General features: G+C 48.1%; 2 protein-coding genes across 5 annotated transcripts in view; one reads left to right on the forward strand and one right to left on the reverse strand.

Moving 5' to 3' along the window:
- Positions 1–6,010: 6,010 nt before the first annotated feature.
- LOC142566039 (calsenilin-like) overlaps positions 6,011–25,095 on the forward strand; it is a 43,826-nt gene continuing 24,741 nt past the window's right edge. The window contains exons 1-2 of one of the 2 annotated variants that reach the window (XM_075676747.1): positions 6,011–6,117; positions 13,947–14,064. In XM_075676747.1, coding sequence (XP_075532862.1) covers positions 14,050–14,064 — 15 coding nt within the window. In that variant the 5' untranslated portion in view covers positions 6,011–6,117; positions 13,947–14,049. Of the gene's footprint in view, positions 6,118–13,946; positions 14,065–24,261; positions 24,855–25,095 lie in introns of those variants that run through there. The other variant, XM_075676746.1, reaches the window with a different exon arrangement.
- Positions 16,641–24,359, reverse strand: LOC142566037 (uncharacterized). Of its 3 annotated transcripts, XM_075676744.1 has the most exons (5): positions 23,937–24,359; positions 23,365–23,876; positions 23,057–23,299; positions 22,782–23,010; positions 16,641–19,566 (listed from the first exon to the last, which is right to left on the reverse strand). In XM_075676744.1, exons 1-5 carry the CDS (start codon positions 24,235–24,237, stop codon positions 19,412–19,414), a joined length of 1,440 nt encoding a protein of 479 aa, XP_075532859.1. In that variant the 5' UTR covers positions 24,238–24,359; the 3' UTR covers positions 16,641–19,411. The 3 variants fall into 3 exon arrangements, with proteins under 3 accessions (XP_075532859.1, XP_075532857.1, XP_075532858.1); XM_075676742.1 differs by having other exon boundaries at positions 23,365–24,359; XM_075676743.1 differs by having other exon boundaries at positions 16,642–19,566; positions 22,782–23,001; positions 23,365–24,359.

Here is a 25,095-nt window from a genome sequence, read left to right on the forward strand (position 1 = left end):
CAAGGTCGCCCCGCGCGTGTATGATCTACCGAGCTTACCGATCATTATGAACGAAAGTTTCAGCTCAGTCTTGTGCGATACGTGTGCTGCGTCCAAAAAATACGTCGAAGAGATTAATTGTTTTGATGTATATATATAAGCATATTGTATTTGAAAGTAGCGAAATTAGTTCAGACAACCAGTGCTCCTTTAAAATGCACCAAAAGTTCTGCCCCCAACTCGGCTGGCGGCATTACGTTCTGGCCCCATCATAGCGCATCGGCCGCGCCCATCATGCCGCACAACAGAATGGCCCTGGGCCACTATGGTGGCTGTCATGGTGTTCGATCGACTACATATTCAGTTAGGCCCGATTCACGCAGCCGTCATTCGTGCTGCCCCGTCACCGTCACGGCAACGGCGTCCGTCAGGAGAGAGCGTTTATTTCGCTGGTTCAATTTTTTTTCCCAAAAGCGGAACGCTGGCGACATTGACCGGTGCTTTCAACGTCACCGAAGTCCCATTTTTGAAGAGAAATCTGTGATGCCGGTGTCGAGACGGTGGTGAGACAGGGCGGACGACGGCTGCGTGAATCAGGCCTTACGCAACTCACCGAGGGCTTATAACGTCTCTGAAAGGCATCTCAGATGGACAAGCGCAACTGGAAAACCTGTTGTGTTGGTGCAAGACCTAGATAGCGAAGAAGTGAATGATAAATACCTACCCCCTCCGCTTCCAGGCGCCGTTAAAAAAAAGAAATGAAAGCATTTGTCAGCGCAGCCGAATATCCCATCTTGGAAAAGTAGCTTGTGTAATGAATGGAGAGCTGGAGCTGGCACTCTCTTGGCAAGTTCGTTGTCGCGTCCTTCCCGCGGCGTAATTTAATCGGAGTAGCGGCTTTCACAATATTGATGCGGCCGAAGAGATCAAAGACTCAGCGATGCAATCCAGCCGATGCGACAACCGGACATTTGGGAACCACGTGCCAGCTATACGATGGACACCTAGAGACGAGGTGCGAACGCTCCCGCTAACGTGTAGAACGCTGTATGCATATATCTTAAATAACGTACTTGTGATATGGTGAAAAGCTGTGAAGTGGCACACGAGAATATATATTTTCACGCGATGATATGCTTGTGGCGGTACGAGTCGATGAAATTGCGACGGTTTCAATTACGCGGCGCCAGCATCCAACGTTTAAAGAATCTGACTCGCGCTGCTTGTGCCGCCGCTGGCATCACTGCGTCACCCTGCGTAGACGAATGCGAGCACGCTCATAACGACCAGGTTACGTCAGCATGCATGCCCGTGAATAGACGCTCACGAAACGACCGACGAAGCTCGATCACTCTTTCTATTTTCTTTTTCCGTGGAGCTGTTCGGTAAGCACGCATGCATACGACTGCAACGCTAAGAGTGGTCGCAAGTGCGCACATTCTCTTCCTCCATTTTTCATTACATCTTGTACACTTTGTCTACAGCTGGAGGACCAAATAAAAGACGTTCACTCAGAATTTACGCAACAATCTTCATCAGGGATATCTACACGTATATGGTTTGCAGCTTTCATAATCTATGCATTCTGCAAATGCACGCATAAGCGCGTTCCTTTCTTCCTTTCTTTCTCTCTTTCGCTCTTTCTTTCTCTTTCTTTGTCTAGCCCACCACGGTTATGTATGAAGGTTATATGCGCGCCGGATTATAAGCACTGCATGTTGAACTTCAAAATATATAGTGCCATTGCGCGCACCTCCATTTTGCGTAATCAAATTATACATAACGACGTAAAACATGTGCAGCGCTCATCGATTGAAATGCGACGCTCGAAGCGCTTGGCTGCCTGCGCTTTTTGAGCTACCCGTGGGCGGTATGGACACCGAGCCGATGCATTCCTGTATCACATGAAAGCGAAAACATTTGCGATGCATTGTGACTGCACTCGGCTCCTCAGCGATTACCCAGCGATCACCTGCCTGGAGTTCAACAAAAACGCCGGCCCCCATGCGGTCGCGTTTCAATCGCTGAGCACTGCACATATAATGTCGCCTGATAGGTATCTCTAAACACTGACCTCTTAATGGAGGAGCGAGTGATATTCAACGGCTTCTTTGAAATTTCTTATATTTGGCCTATCCCCATTCGCGGGACACTGCGTGGCTGCCCATTACTGGCTAATTCCCCCAGAATAGGCATACGCACCACTGTGAGGCAGGCAGCATAGGAGCTTTATATGTACTTGTGTATCTGCACTGTGACATAAGGGGTATGTTATACATGTGTGTCGTTTGTCTCCCTGCATACACTTATCCCCACACTATTCTTCCCTCGACAAGAATCAAACATCGCCGACGTCTTACAGTGTACATGCAACTTACCTGGTATAGTTACACTTTGGTGAAGCTTGTGAACAGTGCAGTGGATAAATATAAACATTGCATAACATTAAAGTTCTCATCCTGTGCGGCGCATAAACATTGCCTGAGATTACACGTAAATGAAAGAAAAGACAATTGTACGCATGGCATTAGGTTGTATATAGCATTTAATTAACCCCTTCAGGATAGCTTCGCTTCACATAGATTCCAACATGTGCGTTGTATCTGCACAACCTTTGTTTCACAGCGAAGCTGTTAATGGCTAGAGTTCCGTGCATTTTCGGGTCGTCAACAAATCTGTGTGAGCAAAAACTGTATCATCATCAGCAATGTATCGTGCTACTGCTCGCCCGTTCGTCGTCGTCGTTTTCTTCCGCAGCTGGCTCCGTTGCCGCTCATCATGACCTATAGCGTTCCTATATGCCCCTTCCTCTGCGAAGGCGCTGACGGCACTGGCCCACTGCCAGTGGGTGCGGTGATTTGGGTCTCATATTCTTTGCCTCAATATATCGCGAAATGAAAACGCAGATGTATATGACGAATGAACGCGAATGTATAAAACATAAATGTCCGTGCGTAATTTTCGGCGCGATGACCACCGATCGCGACATTAAATGCGTTCGCACCTTTGTTCAAAACTATTTGTCACCTCTTTGACGTGTGCTACACAGCGTCGCTGGTCATCCCTCTCCCCAGAGTGGAATGGCTCATGATTTTCTTTTATCGCGAAGCATTCTTTGCCTCATTTCAGGCACTCTGCAGGAGGTCGGTCGGTAGGTAGATAGGCAGTTAGGTAAGCCTTTCCTGCCTGGCCACTCTTGGGACCTCTGTAATAAAAAACGCATAAACCACAGTGGAATCAAACCTCTGCTTTCGAGCGCAGCCAGCCCAATGATCTAACCACTAGCATACTATTTCTTTTTTCTTTATTTACTAGGACGTGATAGCACGTGCCAAAGCCCTCGCGTGCCAAAGCCGACTATATAGTTCTTTTGAGACATTTGACGCATGCGTTCCGTGCCACTTTCTCGTCTTCTTTCCTCGCGACAGCTGGCGCTTTGGGCGCTCTGTTAGACTTAACTATCTCCGGGATCGGCTCACAAGCTTCAGTAACTTCCTCGTTGCAGCCAACGCTATTTAGAAACCGTGCGACGTTGCGTCGTCTTTATAAGCCCAGGCTGATGACGCTTTATCATTTCTTCGCAGGAGTACAAATGACATTGTCGTTTTAACATAGACCTCACGACGTAAACATAGGTACGTACGATCGTAGAACAGTTAGAGACCGTTTATACTGTCCCTGTATATAGTGTCCCTCCCACATGCACTCAGTGCTTACTCTCTCCCTTCATTCCTCTTTCTATGCCCGCTTTCCCCACCACCAGTGTAGGATAGCAAACCGGGTGCTCTTGTGGTTGACCTCCCTGCCTTTCCCGTCCTTTCTTTCTCTCTCTAGCCGCAGGTCACGTCACAATCTATGTTTCGTTCGCTAACGCCCCAGTGCAATACCCATGCAAAACCCAACAATCCCCATGCATAAATTTGCGTCTAACGTGCGAGGTAGAAATCATGCCGTTGCCGTTGTACGATCGTTTTCAATATGGTCATAGTGTTGCTTCTGTTGTCACACACACGTTCACACTCGCATCAAACACACAACTACTCTATATACAAAAACACGTTGGGTCACCTGGTAAATCTTTGCGGAACCCCGAACAATGCTAGACAGGCAGCTACTTGCAAAATGCTCCGCGTAATGTCGATTCCCACAGTGCGCGAGATCTTCACTATTCTCTTTCTTTCTTACTTTCTTTCTTTCTTTCTTTCTTTCTTTCTTTCTTTCTTTCTTTCTTTCTTTCTTTCTTTCTTTCTTTCTAATATTTCCGTAATGTTTGGCTCGGTCCTCGGCTTCATTTTACTGTATAACTAGCGGCAGCTGCGCTAATGTGCGCCTGGAGCCTATCCACGTTATCCACTTAACCTAACCTAACCTAACCTAACCTAGAACAGTGGTGATGCTGCGGCATTGTAAAATACGTCGGGCCGACACCACATATGTTAGATAGCAGCCAATACTATACTTTCCAGCATTTCTCATCGCCGCAACGAGATTGGCGAACGAAAGACGTCAGAGTGCATTCGCTTAGAATCGCGCGCCTGCATTTGCACGCCCTGAAGATCCAGGGACTGTAAGCCTCGGTCGATCGTTTTCCAGGATATCATTTACAGTGAGCGTCCATAGGTTAAGCCAACGCACAGGGGACGCATTCTCAATCGGACGGTCACTTTAGGCGATATCATTTTCAGTGTGCGCTGATTGGCTGGTTGAGCGAAACCGACTGAATCGTGCAACGCGTCATGTACTATACGTGACGCGAGAGAGAGAGAGAGTAAAACATCTTTATTAATAATATTTGAATGGCGAGAGCAGTGTGGGAGGAACTCTCAGTCTAGGGTCCCTAAGATGATTCCGGCGATGTTTCGAGCCCGTTGTATCACAGCTCGGAGGACCTCGGGAGGTCCGTCGCGGAGGGCATCGTCCCATAGCTCTTTGTTGCGTAGGGGGTAAAGGAGAGTTGGCAAGGGAGGAAAGAGGTTTGCAATGCACTCAATGGTGACGTGGAAGATTGTGGGCGAGCTGCCACAGCCAGGGAAACGATCTGCATAACAGTGTCGGTAGAATTTATTGAGAGAGACAAGATTTGGAAAAGTTGCGGTTTGTAACTGGCGTAATGCCACTGCTTCCTCCCGCGAGAAGGAGGGCGGTGGTGCGGCGTGGGTGCGACGAATGCGTGTATAATGACGGAGTATGTCTTTGTAACGGAGCAAGGGACCCCCCCACTCTGAACTAGTCGCCTCACCACGCCGAGTCGCCCGAAGGGAAATTTCTCGGGCAACCGCATGTGCGCGTTCGTTACCCGGCAGCGAGGTATGACCAGGGGTCCAGAGTAAGTGGATGCGGGAGGTGTGGTTGGTGTATTTTGCGGGATCTGTTTGAGAATTTGGTGCGCCGCTCTCGGGATGCCATGTCCTGATAGGAACGCCCGGCATGCCTGTTGCGAGTCCGTCAATATATACACTTCCTCAGGAACACGGATGGCGTATCGAATTGCAAGAGCAACACCTAGAATTTCTCCGTCAACGGCATTTGTTCCGCGCATTGCAGCAGAGTCTCTTAGGGATTCGGTGCCATCCAAGACTACCGAGGTATAGCCCTCTTGAGTGCATGGTGTGTCCGTGTATAAAGTATGTGTTTCCGGGATGTCTGCAAGCATGCGGCCAATGTATCGTACACGTGCTTTGCGCCGCCCTTTGTCATGCTAAAGCCATAGTATCGCCGAAAGTGATCGTCTGAGAATACTTCCCCAGGACGCCCATCGCTACAATCAGATCGCGCTGGCCGTTATGTCACGCAAATGTGACACTATGCCCTGAAATGATAAACCGTCAATGCGGCTCCAGGAGAGGCAAACTATAAAGCACATGGCGTTCGATTCTCGTGCGCCAATCATTCGGCGAACACACAGAAACCCTCAGCCTGGCTACAAAGGTGACAAAAATTGAGCGCGCCCAATACAGCTACGACGCACTTGCGGTCATTGGAGGGTTTGTAAACAGAGATAACACGCTTCCAATCTTGGGCAAGGAAAAGCACTCCTTGAGGAAATGCAACAGAGGCTCTTACCCGGAGTACTTCAGGAGGCAAGGTGCCGGCTACGGGGTCGCTGGAAACAGTCAGGTAGGAGAAGAGTTGACTGAGGTAAGCGTATTTGATAATGATTACAGTGCCTTGCTTTTGGTGTTGGGACACTTGCCTGCCGCAGAATGTTGCGGGTCAAGCAGGAAGAAGACAAGAAGAAACAAGGCTTATCGGTATGTTGGGACCGCTCGTCGAAGTTGAGGAAGATGTTATATAGCATGCGAACCTGACGACGGCAAAATGAGCCAAGTAAATGATTAACTTCAAAAAAGGGTGAGCGAATATTCGCATTTCCGAAAACGAATCAAACTTTCATTGCTAGTTCACTCATACTCGATTCTAAAATTCGCTATTCAAATTTGTCGAATATTCGTTTCTGTTCGAATGCTATGAAAGATGCCAACTGTTGTGGCAGTCTATAGGGAGAACAGACGCAAGTGGGGATTGTTGTGAACTGTACTGGTGCAGGAACACCGCGGTTGTGGCGCAGACGCACCGGTTCCTCAGCAAACGCATGGAAAACAGATCGATCACTTTTGCATAATAGTTTCCAGTCGTTAAATAAGCATGCCTCGCCCATACGCATCCTATAAATTTGTTGTCCCAATTCAGGCAAAGTAATTTATTATTTGGCCAATCTCATCATGTTTGAACTCCTTTAAAACGATGTGTGATGCTGTATTACTGCATTTAATTAGCTCCTTCGACGAGCGCGACACTCGAGTATATGCATGCATCTGGCGACGTGCTGTTCCTTTTTTTTTATTACTGTCATTGTCACATGGCGCATCAGATACGCTCACCCTTCAGATGGCACGTTTACCTGTGGGCTTGTCTCTTTCAAGGCGACAGATGCTTTCCTCGCCCCAATATGAATAGGTAGGCTTCTTCTAAAAGGGAGAGGGGGTGATGCGGGTGGGTGCGGCCACGAGCGAAGGTGTGTTAGCAGCGAGGGTGTAGAATTGAGAATAAATTAGTGCTGTGCACATGGTCGGTGAAACGGCCGTCTGTCAATCGCGTTTCAACAGCCGTGTATATCAGCCGGCGTGTAAACAGCGTGCACAACAGCCCTCTATTACCTGTTTCGCTGGTGGTCGTGGGCTATCGTGTCTCTGAAAGACATAGTAGAAGGAGCGGCAGAAACCGATGCTCGTAAATATATATATATATATATATATATATATATATATATATATATATATATATATATATATATATATATATATATATATATATATATATATAAGAAAATATTGAAATGGAATAAATAAATATAAATAAAGGGGGAAAAACGGAAAGAAAGGAAAACACACACATACACACACAAAAACCACTAAGCAACCAAACTAAGTATTGTTGCCTATAGCTTGAAATTTAGCATAGCGAATAGATTCTAAAGCTCCCTTTGAAACGTTTGTGCCTGTTGGTTGCAATGTCTTGAACTTATGGATAAGGTATGATTCTATGTATTTTCTTTCTCGTTCAGAACGGAAATTTGACTGTAAGATGTGGAGTTTAAGTTCATGAAAGTTATGACCTGGTTGGTTGAAATGTTCGGCGACGGCTTTGGGAAGCTTTTTAGCTGTGTCCACGCGATGTCCGTTTAATCTGACGTTCATTGATTGTCCCGTTTCACCAATGTATGGTTTTTTACAGAAGGAACATTCACGCATATAAATCCCATCCGAACTTGTACAAGTAAAGCTAGTTTTCACTTGTGTATAACTATTTGCGGTGCTTTTAATTTTAATGTCACTTTGAAGGTGCCTGCAGGTTTTTCACCAGGGACGACAACATGCTTTTATTACGGGGCAATGATGTTGGCTGACTTTTGCGTGCACTAACATATATTTAATGTTTCTGTTGCGGCGATAGGTAACCTTTGGTACATCCGGGAACACTTTTCTCAGGCGCTCGTTACTTAATAATATTGGGTGGTATTTTCGTAGGAAATACCACGCAATTCCTTTCTTTCCGCTTTTTTGCCTTTATTTATTTATTTATTTATTCCATTTCAGTGTGTGTGTGTGTGTGTGTGTGTGTGTGTGTGTGTGTGTGTGTGTGTGTGTGTGTGTGTGTGTGTGTGTGTGTGTGTGTTTGTGTGTGTGTGTGTGTGTGTGTGTGTGTGTGTGCGTGTGTGTTTCCAACTCGGAGCAGAAGAGTAGGCGGCGCCTTTGACAAGCGCCCACATGTAGCCCTACAAACATTTAATGGTAAAGATATGCAACGACGCTTGGCTCTGATTGCAATAAACAACTTGAAGGAGAAAGAGACAGATAAGACGATGTGGAAGAAATTCACCAAATACAGCTAAACCCTGTGCGCAGAAAGGAGGTGTAGCCCGGTTCGTCCATGATAAAGCGCCTTGCAATGCCCGAATTTCCGCGTAACGGATGCCCCCTAATATGAATATATCGTTTGACACATAAACCACATATCCAATAATGATTATATGATCGTGAGAGAACACATACGAAACTAACGTGTTCATTTAAAAAAAAACAGAAAAAAAAGGGAAAAGACGCACACAGGAAACCTACAAGAAGACAGGAAATAGGCTGGCTTCTGGTATGTTTCCTATGTGCGTATTTTTTTGGCTGGTTTTTTCTTAATACAATGCGCCAACTAGCCCAACAACGTGTTTTGCTAATGTGTTCATATGATATTGGTTATGTCCCGTATGTGTCTATTCAGTACATTTATCTTAATAAGAATGTTTCATCTTTGGCTGGCGTTTGGGTGCCAGCCAATCATGATAGCCGTGGCAGCCGCATTTCGACGGGGGCGACATGCAAGAACGCCCGTGTACCATGCATTGGGTGCACGTTAAAGAACCCAAGTTGGTCAAAATTATTCCGGAGCCCCCCACTACGGCGTGCCTCATAATCGTATCTTGGTTTTGGCACGTAAAACCCCAGAATTTAATTAATGTAATAACTCATGATAGCAATCGGCGTGATAAAATATCAGCAGGCTCCTCAGCACCGAGTCAATGACTTCACTAAGCAGCTTTGATGGCTTGGACCACTTCGCATGACCTATCAACATGTCATACGACTGAATTCATGTTTACAGAAACGACGCTCAAGATTGACCTTCGTTTGAATGCCACTGTGCACAGTTGTCGCTTTGTTCCTCTGCAAGCGGATACATTCATCCAGCAAGTGGTGGTTTGTGCTGTGGGTGACTCGTCAGCTGCCAGTCAGAAACTCCAAACACGCACACCACGACAACACAATTGCGACGGCCCCGGCTGACAATTGGTCTTGAACGGAGTCATACTGTTCGGGAATGTTGGACATCGATCCACCTTGGTCGTAAATTTCGGAGGACATGGAAGTGGTTACTACATTTCTGCAGGTTCAGCTTGATGGCGTTCGTAAACCACTATAGCCCATAGACACTACAGACCGGGAATTGGATGAATGTGATTGAAACAAAAAAGACCACGGAGATTTACAAGAATGGGAAGAAAGAAATTTGAAGGGGAAAACTGTAGGATAACATAAAGGGCAGTGCCTTGCTACTTGAGGCTCGAGATGGTTGCCTAAGAACAAAAACATACCGGGTGAAATATTCGTAACAAGATGGGGCGTGTGTCTGCTGCAACGAAAATATGGAGACCATTCGGCACATAAGCAAGAGACGTTTATAGTATTGGTGGAAAAAAAAATCAGGGAAGAGATTTACACGAGCGGATACGTTACAGGCATAGGTAGCGGTACAAGATAAATCGAGAAGAAGGAAGAGACAAAAAGGATCAAGGATATGTACACAAAAAATGCTAGAGTGAAAAACACCGATAGCATGTCGGATTAACTCAAGCAGGTTAGGTGACTATGTATCACCGCTTGTTTCAAAGGGGATGCCATAAATCATAATAATAATAATAATAATCATCATCATCATGGTTAACTGTTGAGCTATCCAGGTAAGCAAGAGACGCTTACAGTATTGGCGCGGGAAAAACAAGCAGGGAAGAGATGGGGTGGTATCATCACAGGTAATTTTACGAGTTAAAGCAGATGACCAGATAACTATATAGGTTACGATATGCTAGTAGGTAAGTAGCTTACAGAGGCTGGATGACTGTTTGTGGCCACCCCGATTTAATGAGGATGCCATTAGAAATCATGGTCATCATCATCATCATCATCATCATCACAGTCACATTTTGGTAATTTAAGAGCACTTTTCAGGTTTAATTTCAATCATGAAAGAAGAGTTCATGATTTATTATGATTTTTTGCCGTCTATGATACTATCTTTAGTGCGGCTCTGTAAAACCACATTGTGAACATAGTAAGATTATAAGGTGAATCTTTGTTCCATTCTTTTCTCTTAATTTATTTACTTATTTTCACATATATATTTTTGGGGGGGGGGATTAGAGAACATGACGAGGTGCAATCTTGGGGGTTCAGCGTTACTTGCCGTGCGGTTTTTGGTTTGTTTGTTTGTTTGTTTGAAATTAACTGGTGACAATAACTTCTTTTCCTTGCGTTGTCGAGGCGTTCGAGTGTAATGTTACAAATATATACCAGTTCCGCAACTGCTGAGCGCAGTAGCATACTAGATGTTTCCCAGCGCATTAGCCAAGGGCGACAGAAACAGAAACAAGGACACAGAACGCAGAACTTACAACTGAAGCGTGGTTTACTGCATTCAGCTATCGTGCAATAGCGAATATGTTGTTCAATCCGGGCGGTGCCTAAACGAGCGTCTTCGAGAACATACATAGGTGTAACGTGGAAAGAGTTGTGAGTGGGCACTTATAGGGCATGCATTGTCGCGATTGTGGTTGCCTGCCTCTTTTTTATTAAGCGCGTGTAATCGCGGAAGGCAAAGATAGAATATAGAAAGCGGAAGAAATTTTGAAACGTGGTGACAAGTGCGTCAGTGTGACTTCGCTTCCCCTGTCAACGAAGGAGTGAGTTTCCTATCGCGAAATAGGTGACACGTGTGGCGAGTTATCTTCCGCAGAATGCAATTTTTGCGCCTCACCTCTGTTGTTGTTTCCCGTTTTCCGGGTGAAAACTGCATTTGTAGCTGCGCTGAGGAAAATAAATTTCAGTTGTAAGTTTAGCACTGTGCATGTCCTTTTCTGTCGACCTTGTTTGATGTGCTGGGGGACATCGATTATGCAGCACCTACTATCCCAACGCTCCACCTAAATCAGTAACATAGGAGCGTCGCGGCTGTGGCCAAGCGCGGGCGGCACTTACTTGAGAGGGGTTTTGTGAATGCGAACCTAGGACCTGTGCTGATTCTTGAATGGTATCCCAGTGCAAGTGCGCAGCGTAGGTTGTCAGGAGAAAGGGAACAAGAACGTGAACAGCCCGTGGAACAGCACTTACTGTGTGAACACTGCTCCGGACTTGACGGGGCCTGCGTAGATTTTATGGGCGCGCTCCTTCCAAAGAACGCTTCTTTTTGGTGTAAGGTTCCACCGCCTGGGCGCGGCTGTGAGAAGCATGAGCATCCGCTAAATGCATGTTACAGGGCGAAGAAGCAGGCTCCGTGCTCACAAGGCAGTTACGGCAGTTTGCAAGAACAGGCGCCAGCCAACCCTGACAGCAAACAGGTTATTAGGAAGGGGGGCCGGCCAAGTGGTAATACGTTTTTACGAACAAGAAAACTTTTATAAATTGGGCCTCAGTCCGGGGACTGTTCGAAACAAGATTCCCCCGAAAGGTGCAGCGAGTTTTGAGGAGTGTTTTCTTTTTTTTTTCATAGAGCGCACGAAGCGGGAGTCCGACTAAGGGACGCGCGTGCTCATTTTTACTACTGGGTTATTCGGATTGACATGGAAGGGTTTGGGCGCGAGCTAGTTGGTACAAATCATTCTTTTTAAGCATCGCCAAAAGACACACGTGCAAGGAAGAGCACAGGACCAGCGCTGACTGCCAACAACATCTTTGTTGAAGCGTGCACAAATATATACTATTCGCAACGGGCTGAAAGGGAGAAAGGAAGAAAGGAAAGGCGAGTCATCGTCAATCAACTCTTGCTGCGCATGTGTCAGAAACGTACAACTGTGCAAATGTAAACTATAAGATATGGACATAACTGAAACTGATTAACTTCTAAGGTACTTAAGTTCTTTATAGCAAAGAGCTATAGAAGGGGCGCTTAGGCAAGTGACTCCTAAGTCACAAATTGATGATGATTCGCCTTCCCTTTCTTCTGTCTCTTTCAGCCCGTTGCGAATAGTGTATATTTGTGCACGCTTCAATATAGATGTTGTTGGCAGTCAGTGCTCGTTCTGTGCTCTTCCTTGTCCGTGTGTTTTTTTGGCGCTGCTTAAAATGAATGAATATTCGGGTTGACTTAAGAACTATATAAACTCCTCTTACACCCAAGGCGTGGGCCCGCGCAATTGGCTGGAAGAGCGGAAGACAGCTGGCAGGGGTGGCTACATCTAACTTAACCACTATACTCATCATCGGAGTGTACCACCATACCTGAACGAGAGCTGGAAATCGAAAGCGAGCTCTTCGTTTTAAAGCAGTATCACTACTACGTCTTTTTAAGCACGTTATATGGACACATATATTTCTCTTAGAAATTTTAGCTAAGGACTTGCCGCCTGTAATAATCGCACGCGATGCGTATCTGCGGCGTAAGAAAGTTCAGTACAGACATTTGCTTAGAGACCTGCCTGCTGCAGACTCAAAATTATCTGCGGCCTATATTTCCCAAAGGCCCATATCGTATCGTCGAGTGTGTTTCATCATCTTCAGCTCCTCTGAGCTCACGTTTTCGTTCTGCACATTCGGGACTGCATCTCTCTTTCCCGCCCATGTCAGAAATGAATAACAAAAGAACGGAGGGTCCTTGTGAGTCGACTTGACTGATCGGTCATCTGGCAGGCATCCAGAAATGCCACCGCTCGCCGAAGAAACACGGAAGGCGCCCGAACACTCTTGTGCAATTTCTCTCACGCACAAAGCGGCAGAACAGGCGGCGCACCCAGAAAAGTCTGGGCGACTGCGCTCTCTCTCTCTCTAGCACCTTCGAAGCCCCGATTGCTTGCCAGAACTCAAGGAGCTCTCGAACCGGCCTTCTTGCCAAAGAAATAAGAAGGGTCGACAAGTACGCGTGTGCTTCTGCGTAAGGGGCGCGTTAGATAATTGACCGGGAAGTGCGTTGCGTGCGCTCTCTACGAGTCGTGCTCGGAGCCCGGATAAGGTCGAAAGGCGCAGGAACCTCTCGTTTCGTGATTGCTCGTCCGATAACGTGTCACCCCCACACGACATCAAACCGAGCTTCATCAAACCGAGCAATTGAGCACATTTGTTTGGCCACATCAAGTGCGTGCAAAAGGACAGGCTGATGGGCGGCATGGTATTGCATTGCGTGATGCGTAGCGCCAAGTGGGGCACGGCAAGACGGCAGAGGATACGAAAGAGCGGCGCTGCTAACGACTGATGGCTTGCTGCTGCTTACAACCGCAGCGCACGCAGTGTGCAGCAAGATGACCGGTCGTTGCGGTTATAAGCCTTTGTTCTGTAGAGAGCAAGTACTGCTCAAGAACGCGGTAGCTGACTAGATAAATCATAGAAGCATTTGAGATAAACAGTAGTAGAGAAAATTGCGCCATTTTCCCATCTATTTCCTCGAAAAAAGGAAAAGAAATTCTGCTCCTTTCGCGGTAGCAGCCTGTGACAGATGACTTTGCTGGTATGTATATATGTGGTGTTGTTTTTGCTTTTTTGTTTTCTGTTGTACGATGTTATATATGTGTTGAACACTTGCAATAAACCATCAGTTACACCATGCCTTCGTCTTCTCTGTTGTCTTGCGTGTTCCGTTTGGGCTACACATCATATAACTTAATTGCAGTCTGCTAGTCATTACAGCTAAGGACCTGCGTTTATATTTTACAGCGAAGCTGTCTATGACTAGAATCCCGGGATTTTTTTCGCCTCCGTCACGTGGACAGAAAACGCAGATGGGCCAATCACGGCGGTGCGATCAGGGCCAGGAGCAATGGCTCATACCGCGGTAAGGCAGAGGCGTGAAGCGCACATACATCATAGCTTTCGTTTCAATACGAAACGCAAAAATGAAAAAAGCCGTCAAACCGCATGACTGATGACGAGGCGCGCGCACTTCGGCGTAGATCAACGTACGTTGCCGGCAATACCTCGCCGGTGGTCGTTGTCGGAGACCTTAACTTACACATCTCAAAACAAAGCAGTGGTTGACCCACTTCGTGCAATAGCTTGGCCTCAGTTACTTGAACGATCCGAGTCTGTCAACAACCGTACACGCATAGCGACCACAAAGTAGGTATAGCAGTGATTTCAAAGAAATAAACCAAATAAACGTTTTGTAAACTGCATTGAGACGTGTGTTTGTGTCATATGTCCCTTTGAAGAACAATGTGCGTAATGGAGGAACATCATGGGATCGATGTTTTAATAAGTTGTCCTACATTAGGCGCAACATATCTACAGCTTCGCTGACCGACCACCTTCACAGGAGTGGATTGGCGGTGTATTTTTTTCTTTCTGATGATTTGCTTTCACGTTTATGTTGTTCTTAATTATGTGGGATTAGTGACAAATAAGCCACATGTAGGGGTATAGAGAGAAATAGAAAGAGAGAAGTGTACTGGTGTTGTTTCTTGCTCGTCTTCGTGGTAAATGCTAATGAAAGTAGAACAAAACACACCACGACGCAGGTGGCTATCGTGCATTCCGATTTCGGCGGAATGAGAAAATTACCGTGTTAAATTTAGGTGCGCATTAAGGAATCCGAGGCGGTCAAAGTTAACCTGAAGCACCGTCAACATCGCCTCATGGCCTCGTCAAAGCTAGCGAACGGATGCAGCGCATGTTCACTCAAAATGTTAATATTACGCATACACTCAATTCACGCGTTATATGTGTTCACGTATGTGACAACCTGCACCTCGGAAACAGTAATACAGGATTTCGCGCGATTATAAGTCAAGGAAGCAATAATGACGACAAGTGTTAATCACAAACTGCGCTGCGCATGCTACACATGCGCCGTCTGCGTAATCATGCAAGTGTAGGCGCTCTCTGCCCCTACGGTGCACGATATAAGAATAGGTGATTAAGCGCGTGATGTCACGTCTCTACGTTGCTTCACGAACACCGAAGAAAGTGAACGACTACGGCGCGCTCGTGCAGCCATACATTGCCGTCGGTCAACCTGCTCCCGACGACACTAGACATTTTTCGACTGGGTAGAGTGCAGTGCACACTGGCAACATATTTAAAACAGTACTGCTGATTTGCATCTACAGTCGCCAATCATCTTTATTTTTGTTAAAATATGGCCGGATTGGCAGCAAAATATGGCAGGACTACTTGGCAGGTATAGGTAAGCGATGTCTGAGATCATATGTCCGCACTAAATGAAGTCTGCGCACCAATTATGTGTTTATTTTTCATGTTTGAGCGCCCTGTACGCTTTGATGATGACAGCTGGTTCCAATAGCAGACAAGGAAGCGCCCTTCGGTCCATAGCTGTCTTTCTTTTTTACACTTTCGCTCTACTGTGACGCACGTCACATGCTAGAGGAGCTAGGCTTTCCCGCACGCACAGAGGCTCGGCAAAAAGCAAACTCACCTTCAACGGGGGTTCGTAGAGCAGCATGAAAAACTCCTGCAAAGTGCCTCGAGCGCCAGTCGCGCGGTAATTTTGCGTGTATTTCGCGGGTTTCTTTCACGCTAGGAAAAACTTTTATGTAGCACATATTGAGTAAGAGAAAGCCGTATCGGGAGTTTTTCATGTTGCTCTGCAATTTTCTCATTGACACTGTTAATCTAACTTTAATATTTGAGAAGTTGATTAATTAATTAAGACTAATTATGTAATTAGGCGGAATGGGAAAAATAATTTATCTCCAAGCGACGGCAAACAACGTTACCTTGGGTAGGTCGAGGTACGTGGCATTTGCATATTTTTAAAATCTTGGTGCATGATAGTTGGGACACCCCGTATACCGGCAGTTACATGGTATTATACATATTGAGCATTTTCCGGCAAAAAATTCCCGCGAGATATCGAACTAGTCTAGTAGTTATAGCGTTCTGAAACAATTAAGTGCAGCAGCGTGCTGTTCGAGACAAGCCAGGAAACAACAGAAGTCGTCCAAATAAATAAACACCAAATTAAGCTGACGCCAAGTGTTAGTCAATGGTTATCACAATGCGTGAGTACACTTCCGATACTGCCACATAATTTACCTTGTAGTATTGCTTATATATATATATATATATATATATATATATATATATATATATATATATATATATATATATATATATATATATATACATACGGAGCCAGTATTTTGCCGTTTTATAGAGTGTTATAGGCAAAACCACTGCGATCAGTACGAAAGCAAGAATGACCGATAATGGGTGGCACTTCATTCATGGCGCGTTTCACAGCGCCATCGATTTGTCTCAACTTGCGCAGAAATACATCTCCAGTACAAACGCACGCATCCAGGCACACGATGATGCTGCCTTTGAAGGCACGACCGCATCCCATTGCAAAAAAATCGACAACTTTGCCTTTTGCTACAGCTCGACACTTCAGACCAGTTTCGAGAAGGGAAAAAAAAAGAAAAGAAAAAGAAGCAAAGAGCAACAATGAGAGAAAGAGCAGACTGAGACATTTGTTTTGTTGTTGTTGTTCTAGCGCGCACGTTATCGGTTTTATTGGATGCTATACGATTCACATACCAGATCTTTTTCTTTGTACCAACAGCAATTAAATTATCGTCTGAAATACAGTTTGTAAAAATACTATAGTGAATATATATTAAAATAGAGTCGTAAAAAGAGGGAGATCACAGAAGGAACAAAGGGGTTTCAAGGTTCCACGTTTCTGTCTACTCTGATACAACAATATGGCACAGCGAGAAACAATTATTGCCCACAGCGGACCCCCCTGCCCCCATGGAGCGGGGAAGGGGCCAGCTTGTCGATGCCGGTCAAGCCAATTGAGCGCCGTCGCACTTTGCAGCCAATCCACAAACACGTATTTCTCCTTCATCTGGCTCAGTTTGATTTTCTTTGCGGAACAAAACGGGAGGAGGGAGGATTATCAAATCTTTCGTTGCTTCAGCCAGTGTACATCAGGAACCGCTTTGCATTTAGATCAACCACGTAGCACGACGTCTCAACCAACGAATGCAGTTGTTCTTTGGCATTATTTACTTTTTCTTTGTGGAGGTCACGAGTATTCGACTAGCGTTGCACGCCTAACTTCGTCGGCGTGCGACAATCTTCTACTCTTTCGGCACTAACCTTTAATGCTCAACAACTAGCCGCGCGCGAAAAAGAAAAAAAAAAGAAAAGAATAAAAGAAACGGTAGCCGAAAGAGGACTCGCAACGTGACCAGTCTTTGGTGCAGAATTGCATGGTGCGAGCGAACAGGGGTGCGGTCTTTCGCGGGAATTTAATGCTCGAGTGAATGTGACTGCTCACGCGACGACATACGCATGCGTGGAACGAAAGACACACAGTTATGTGCACCGCCGTCAACGCGCACAGGCGGCGCTGGTGGCGCCGCTCCGGGTCGGCTTCTCCTCGACGCGCCTAGACCCCGAAGCTTGGAGGCGAAGCGCGCTGGGAGACAATCGCAGCGCTCGGCCGCCCTACTTCTGTATCTTTGATTCTGTCGGTGGCTCATCAGTGCGCCCGGCGCGCCACATTGGCCGCGTAAAGAAAGAAAAGAGAGAGAGAGAGAGAAACACGCTCATGCGTCTAACAAAGTGGACGCACACACACACATAGATAAGACTCTACAGCGGAAGCCCTGGATGTTCCGTCGGAACGAACGCGCACTGGCCGACACACACGGTCGTGGTTTCGGTACACAGACTCAGAGAGATGGACAGGGCCAGCGGCGGGTCTGAGAAGCGGACCGTCCTGCCCTCCCCGAAACAGCAAAAATACGTGTACTCTCAATGTAAGACATCTAAAGTTACCCAAAAAGTTTACAGACACCGAGAAGGCATGCGGATACCTCTGCGAAATGGAAGACATGGTTAATCAGGAGTTTCCAGCCCTGACTTGATCACAAGAGAGCGAGGGGAGCGCCGCCGCGGCAGCCCCTCGCGCGTGGCTTGCTTGCGGCTGCTGCACGCAGCGGCAGCGGTTGCTGGCAAAGCGCTCGCGCGCGCGCGCCGGCCGTGCGTCAGCGCCGGGAGAACACAGGCAGCCGAAGGCGCTGGTCCCACTCCGCCAAAGAGAGGAGGGCGCCGCCCTGCACCGCCGTCAACAGAGCGCGGCACGGCGGCCGAACGCGGGCGCGCGCGGCGCTCCGTTGTTTGTGGGCGCCTCTGTCCAGCCGCACAACAGTCACCGGGTTGCTCACTCCACGCACTTAAACAGCTACTCGCCCTGCCGACGGTGTAACGTAGTCCCAAAAAAACTAGGGCTTAGCTCGCTGGGCGATGGGGTTCGTTGGCTGCGATCGTGGGCGTGGTTCGCCGTTGCCATTGCCGAATCTGGTTGCTCGTGCTAGAGCAACGCTTCGTTAGATGCGCTGGTCGCTCGCCACTGGCCAAGTGCAGTGATAGGCTCTGCGAGGAACAGATCGTGATCCAGCTCAAGCTTTTTCCGTTGTTATCGCCCAGTTAACACTTGTAAGGGAGTGTTGGAGCAGCCTGTCCCGTATTATTGGCTTAATTGCTTTCAGTCGAGGGACTGTTGGGCATGGGACGATGTTACACACTTAGGGGCGTTAACACATCAAGCGTGCGAGGAGCGGGTTAACTTTGGAGTGCATGCTTTCTGCTTTCTCGTGCAGTGGCGCCTGAAGAAAACAACAACTCACGAGGAACGCTCGGGGGATAATGCTCTGAGTGGAGCCGCGGCATAAGTCGACAGCTACGGCCAACAGCGAAAACAAAAAAAAGTTAAATATCCACCTATCTTCGTTTAGGAAGTGTGCAGTTTCACAGACTTACACTGAACCTTGGAGGATGCAACAAGTGGTGTCTACAGAGCCCGTGGGTGCTCACAACAGCTTGAGACGATATGTTGTCACATTCTAACGCCACCTTTGCCCGTTGCTACAACGGCACGCCTGTACAAAAAAGTGTTGCTTGAAAGCGGTTTTGAACGGTCGAACCAAATACTGCGTGCAACCAAACAAGCACCATATGTAGGATCTGTGCAATTCAGGCGTTCGAACCAATGGCTACGGGCTCGTAGAAACTGTACACACCGTGTGCCTCGCATGTATGCAAAAAAATAACGTGCGGCTCCAAAGCGTCGTCAAATAAGCGGGGCGCGACAACACAGGATGCTAATGACAACAGCGGCGCTCCGCGGTGGCTGAAACCGAAAGGCGGCCCTACGCCTTGAGAACGGACTGCAGCAGCATCTCCCGGTGAGAAGTGCGCATGTGCCGGATCAGGGTGGCCTCCTTGGCGAATTTCTTGTGGCAGTGGCCGCACATCAGAGGCTTCACTTGCAGGTGAATGGAGCGCAGGTGCCGGTTGAGGTCCCCTGCAGAGCGACAATCAACGCATTCAGTGTACGCCTCGCGCGAAACGGCTGCCGAGAACTGACGTCACTGCACTGGTGCAAGATAATCGACATGCAGTTTGGAAGCACGCAAAACTCCGAACAACCGTTTCTCTGGTGTGCAAACGAGCCGGGCAAGTTCATTCGCACCTTGGTGAATGTGGTAGCCACTGTTGCGAGTGCAGCACAGGTCATAACCTCCTTACGTTAATGGAAAAGAATGTCACTTGTGAATCAGTTCTTCTTAACTCTTTTTCCGAAGTTACGCTATTTGAGGCTGGTACGAAGGCTAGAAGAACGGCGACAGAGAAGCCCGATTTGCGCATTGTCAAGCTGTAAACGACAGCTGGCCAGAGTCAACACCTGTCTGTCAAGTATCCGTAAATCACAGGTAAATCACACGAGCTCTGAAAAAGGCTGTTCTCAGAGAGACCATGAAAGCAACTAGCAATTCAATACACGCGTCCCCTAGAATTTCGCGGCCACCTACCAAGTATAGCGATGTTGTTTTGTCATCTTGTTCTTCTCTACGATCCCGTAAATGATCTCTTGATTTTCCCTCATTGTTTCGGCGGTGGCTGAAACTGAAAGGCGACCCTACGTCCCACTGCTTACCACCTTAATGCATGTCCTAAAATCTGCCAGCTGCACGCCAGTCAGCACTTTCATCTCTTGACAACTGAAAAGTGTTTCAAGACCCAATAAGAGACACCTGCAGGCTCGTTATTCCATCAGCCACGCACACACATTTCTTCAGTGAAATTTGTAGTAGGACAGCCTCCCCAAGTACCTTCCTCTCGCCTCATTACATAACAGCAAGATTTCCTTCTACTCAGAAAACATTACTCCTCGCATGATCACTAATTTCCTGAGATTTAAGTGTGCTGAATACGCGCAAGTTTCCGGACACAAGATTTTTATGCGTTTTCTTAGATACCTCGTCCACCAACCTGCGCTGATCTGAATCTGCGTCACTGCAGTACCCTGCCTACCTTTATTACTTACTAGTGAGCTAGTTCCTTCAGGTGTACCATATTACACCGCAACGGGGCTCTGTCTTCTAATGGACTTCTTGCGCAACATGGATCACAGCCATCGTCATTCATCTCTTTTTTTTTTTATTACCCTTTTCTGAACCAAAAGCGAAGAATCAGGCCAGAACATGCTGATACAGGCCGGCTTGTTGACTCTTCTGACATAGTAAATCTCTCACTTCTTGTCTCGGTGCAAATTTTCTTTCGTTTCTCTTATTTTCTACTGTCCAACTATCGTGCTTCGCTGCACAAAAAAAAAAAGAAAAACGAAAATGCATCATAGCTTGACCCAAAAGGTATGACTGGGACCACTAGTGAAAAAGATTGACATGAAATTCGCCGTTTTGTCATCTTTTGATCTTGGTAGCTTGCTTGATATTGTGCCACAAATTATGTCCTAAGCTAATCGGACACGCAACGCAAAAGGAATGGCAGAATTTCAGAAGAGTCCTAGTCCCACACTTTCATGCATATGTGTCCTCTGACATTATCTGATATTAAGGACCAAAGCACAAAATAAATGTTAAGATGCGCCTACCCCCCCCCCCCCTCCGTAAATTATGCACGCAATAGCGAAGGCGCACGCCTAGGTATTGTTTCTCTCTTTGTCAATTAGCGCTGACTCACATGCTCCCTTTATGCACAATAAAACAGTACAGTGCCACTTTTTGCGTTCTAACTGATGTCGACAGCACCACCTAAGAACCAAGACGTTTGTTTATAGACGGTTTCACTGGCGCGATAACAGCAGCGAGACAGCGGCCCCAAGAAACTTCCGGTGACGGGCCTTACCACTCTGCTGCGCCGGAACACAAAGCGTGTTTTTAAGTTCGTTCACTGTGCGAAAAGTCTATTTTTAAATTTTGAGATAAAAGACATACGCATTACGCTTTAAAATTAATACATAAAATTTATTGTATAACTTACGGCAATTTTGACTTGTAAAATTGTCGTTATGTACAGAGGAAAAGTGTTGAAAATCTGCGAGATTAGAGTTTAACGCACTCCTGCTGCTCGATATAGCCGTCAATGCTTTTCTTGCTCGCTAGATTTAACGGATTTAACGAGCAAAACCGGAAGCCGTCCAGGGCCTATGTTTGTAAACAGCGAAAGGGTCTATACAGGGTGTTTCAGGGAACGCTTTCAAAAATTCTTAAAGGTTGCCTGTGGCAGATAGCGCAATTCTAGTTCCTGAGGTGGTCTACTCGAAATGGTGGGCACTACTTGCAAAAAAAAATTGAAATGCGTAATCAACTAATTAACAAAAATCACTAATTATGTTTTAACTAATTATCTTAGGGTCCATATTGCAACTTACATATTATAGCCGCGGTGTTCGCAATGTAGATCCACTTGAAACGAATTCTCAGGATGACATCAGTTTCGATATATTACTTCCCGAACTTCGCGGAGAAATACATTGGCGTTCCAGTTACTTTTTTATCAAAACGCTGTTTTATGCATTCCAAGCACAAAATAACTGGAACGCCAATGCACTTCTCTGGAAATTTCGGGAATTAATATCTCGAAACTGGTGTCATCCTGAGAATCCGTTCCAAGTGGATCCGCCTTGCAAACTCCACGGCTAGAATTTGTAAGAATATGGACCATAACATAATTAGTTTAAAACTTAATTAGTGAGTTTTTGTTAATTAGTCGATGGTGCATTTCAATTTTTTGTGCAAGTAGTGTCCGCCTCTTCGAGTAGGCCAGCTCGCGAACTACAGTTGTGCTTATCTGCCACAGGCAGCCTTTCAGAATATTGAAATTGATCGCTGAAACACCTGGTATTCTAGGTAATTTAGTATTTTGTTATCGCAAAGCCACAAAAGCCACACTGATCGAAGACAAATCCAGTGCACGTGTCGGTTTCCTTGCTTAGAGCCCAACAGCACAATACAAACATTTTCGCGATCGTGCGCAATCATCTCCTAATACGCATTATCAGTTGACACAACCGCTGAGAACACAGCACTTAAGTTGAGGTCATGCTAAAGGGCTGTGTCCTATAGAGGTGCGTCAACGCCATGCCATTGCAATTCTAATATTCGCCGATCCGTCAGCCCAATGGTCATCGTTTCCTCAATACGTTTCCTCAATACGACGCGACCCGCCAGCAACGGGTCGAGCGCGCCCGAGTTGCTTCCGCACTGAGAAGCCCACCTCTTTGGGAGAAGCCCTTGGAGCAGTGAGGGCACCCGAAGGGCTTCTCCTTGTTGTGGAATCGCTGGTGGGTGACCAGGTCACTGTGGCGGATGTAGCCCTTGCCGCAGAGCGAGCACCGATGCGGTTCCGTCCCCGTGTGCACGTGGAGGTGTCGAGTCAGGTCGCAGCGCTGAATGAAGCTCTTTCCGCACTCCTTGCAGTGGAACCGCTCGTCCTCCTGCGAAGACTGCTGGGATGTGGTGCAGCCCTGGATAACCAGCAGCATTACTCACCTTTGTGCGTACCGTGTGGATCTTCTGGTGGCGTGTGTAGTTTCCCAAGCGATTGAAGGTAGCGCTGCACATCTCGCACTGGAAGGGCCTCGAGTTTTTCGGTGGGCTCTCCGGGGTTTTCTTTAAGGATCCTGGGCTTTCGCCGGCACCTGAATTGTCTTTGTTGGTGGGATTAGTACCTTCCAGCTTGCAGATGGCATTGATGCTCACTTCCTTGATGGTGGTTCCGTCTTCATGCAGAATCTGCGATAGCCGTCGCGAAGAAAGCTGCCATTCAAACTCGCAAGTCTGGTCACGTCGTGACTTACCTGAAATTTGACCGGTGACATCGCGTCAGGCACCAAAAGAAAGTTCCCAAGGATCACCGAGTCCACTGGCAGCACATCCAGGTTGAGACTGTGGGCCAACTGGTTGCTGGCGGTGATCTTCAGCTTGCCTTCGAGCATGGCCTGCGGCTCGGGCTTGTCGCGGGAGGGCTCCTGCTCGTCTGGCGCGGAGCAGCACTTGTCCTCCTTGGCCGGCGGCGACGCAGGCCGCCTGCTCTTGAGCTTCTTGTTCTCCTTGCCGTCCGGCTGCGCGACCAGGCTGTTGGGCGCGTTCTGGTCGCCCAGCGGTGTCACGAAAAGGTCGGTCATGTCGGCGGCCTCTTCAAAGGCCGTGCTGTGCTTGGTGAGGTCTTCAAGCAGCATCGACGGGTCCTGGTTGATGGTGCTCAGGGCCACGTCCTTGCTGTTCTCGTGCAGCAACGGGGACTCGCTGGCGAAACCGTCCAGGTTGAGGCTGTGGTCTTCGTACGCCTCCACCTTGATGAACTGCACCCCTGGTGGGCAGAGCGCGGTGCTCAGCGCACGAGCGCCACGCCGAGGCGAGGGCCACTCACCGCTGTCCTCCTGGGCGCCGAGGAAGTCCAGGCCGGACACCTTGACGGCGTCGCCGGCGACGAGCAGCTGCTGCGGGTCGGCCTTGGCGTCGCGGCGGCCCCCGAGCCCCTCGTCGTCCTCCCTGGAGGGCCGCCGGCCGTCGTCGGCCGCCAGCACGTAGTGCACGTCCTGCTTGAACTGGCTCACCAGCTCGCCCAGGCTGGGCACGAGCAGCAGCGAGGGCAGCGCCAGGCCCCCGTCGCGGTGCTGTGCGCCCATCACCAGGCTGTTGATGTAGTCCATGGCTGGAGGGCTCTGCATGGCCCCGCCAGGCGCTAGGGCCCGGCTCGCTGTGGATCACCGCTCGCCCAGCGCCGTCGCATGGCGTCTCGGCTGCGCCCTGCAGTCGCGGCCCTGGGGCCCTCGGCCCGGCTCCGTGCCACTCCGAGCGGCTCGGGAGCGCGCCTCTGGCGACGATCGAAGAGGTCGCCAGTGCGCACGCTCGCCGCCCTGCGCACTGGGGCCGCCGCTGACGCCGCCACTGGCGCCGCATTGATCGCACAGCGCGCGCGCCTCCTGTTTACATGCCCCAATTAGCCCGATGCTTTCCCGCTGATGGTCCGAGGCCACCTGCCCAGTCGCTGCTAGTCTGTCGCCTGCTCAGGGCGCGTCTTCCTTGCGGTCGGCCGCTGGCCTACAGTCGTGGCCCGGCAACGCTCCGAAGCCACGGCCGGCTGTTTGTCAACGTTGCCATCTGGGCCGTCAAACCGGTTCGATAATCTTCAGGAGCACGCGCTCAATGCGCATGTGCCGCGATCGATGTCCTGAGGATGGAGCCCACATTACAACCCACGGCCGAGCATAGCTTGGACGCGCTCTGCAGAAACACCAAGTTCACCAGACACCAGATTCAGCTCATGTACAGAAGCTTCAAGCAGGTGAGTGCTCAATTGTACTGCTCGGGCTGCGATAGCCGCGCGCCTCTGTCGGTGCCGATGGCCGGAGCGGAGCCTGCGGCGGCGCGCGGTGTCCCTCGTTTGCGTCTTGAAGTATACCGGCCGCTGAAACGTCGGCTTACCGCCAGTTTTACCCAAATGCTCAGTGAATGTCAGCGAACTGCAGTTTGTCGCGTAGCTGTAGGACATTCCGACAAAGAAATGGCTATGCATTAAGCGTCAT

Source organism: Dermacentor variabilis, unplaced genomic scaffold, assembly GCF_050947875.1.
Source record: "Dermacentor variabilis isolate Ectoservices unplaced genomic scaffold, ASM5094787v1 scaffold_12, whole genome shotgun sequence".
NCBI lineage: Eukaryota > Metazoa > Arthropoda > Arachnida > Ixodida > Ixodidae > Dermacentor > Dermacentor variabilis.

Bases quoted from the DNA above. Each gene is read 5' to 3' on its own strand.
- LOC142566037 (XM_075676742.1), bottom strand. From the start codon at position 24,237: ATGCAGAGCCCTCCAGCCATGGACTACATCAACAGCCTGGTGATGGGC. The intron at 23,300-23,364 runs GTAAGTCACGAC...CGGCTATCGCAG, and splicing joins TGTCACCGGTCAAATTTCAG to ATTCTGCATGAAGACGGAAC. The intron at 23,011-23,056 runs GTGAGTAATGCT...ACATCCCAGCAG, and splicing joins TCCACACGGTACGCACAAAG to TCTTCGCAGGAGGACGAGCG.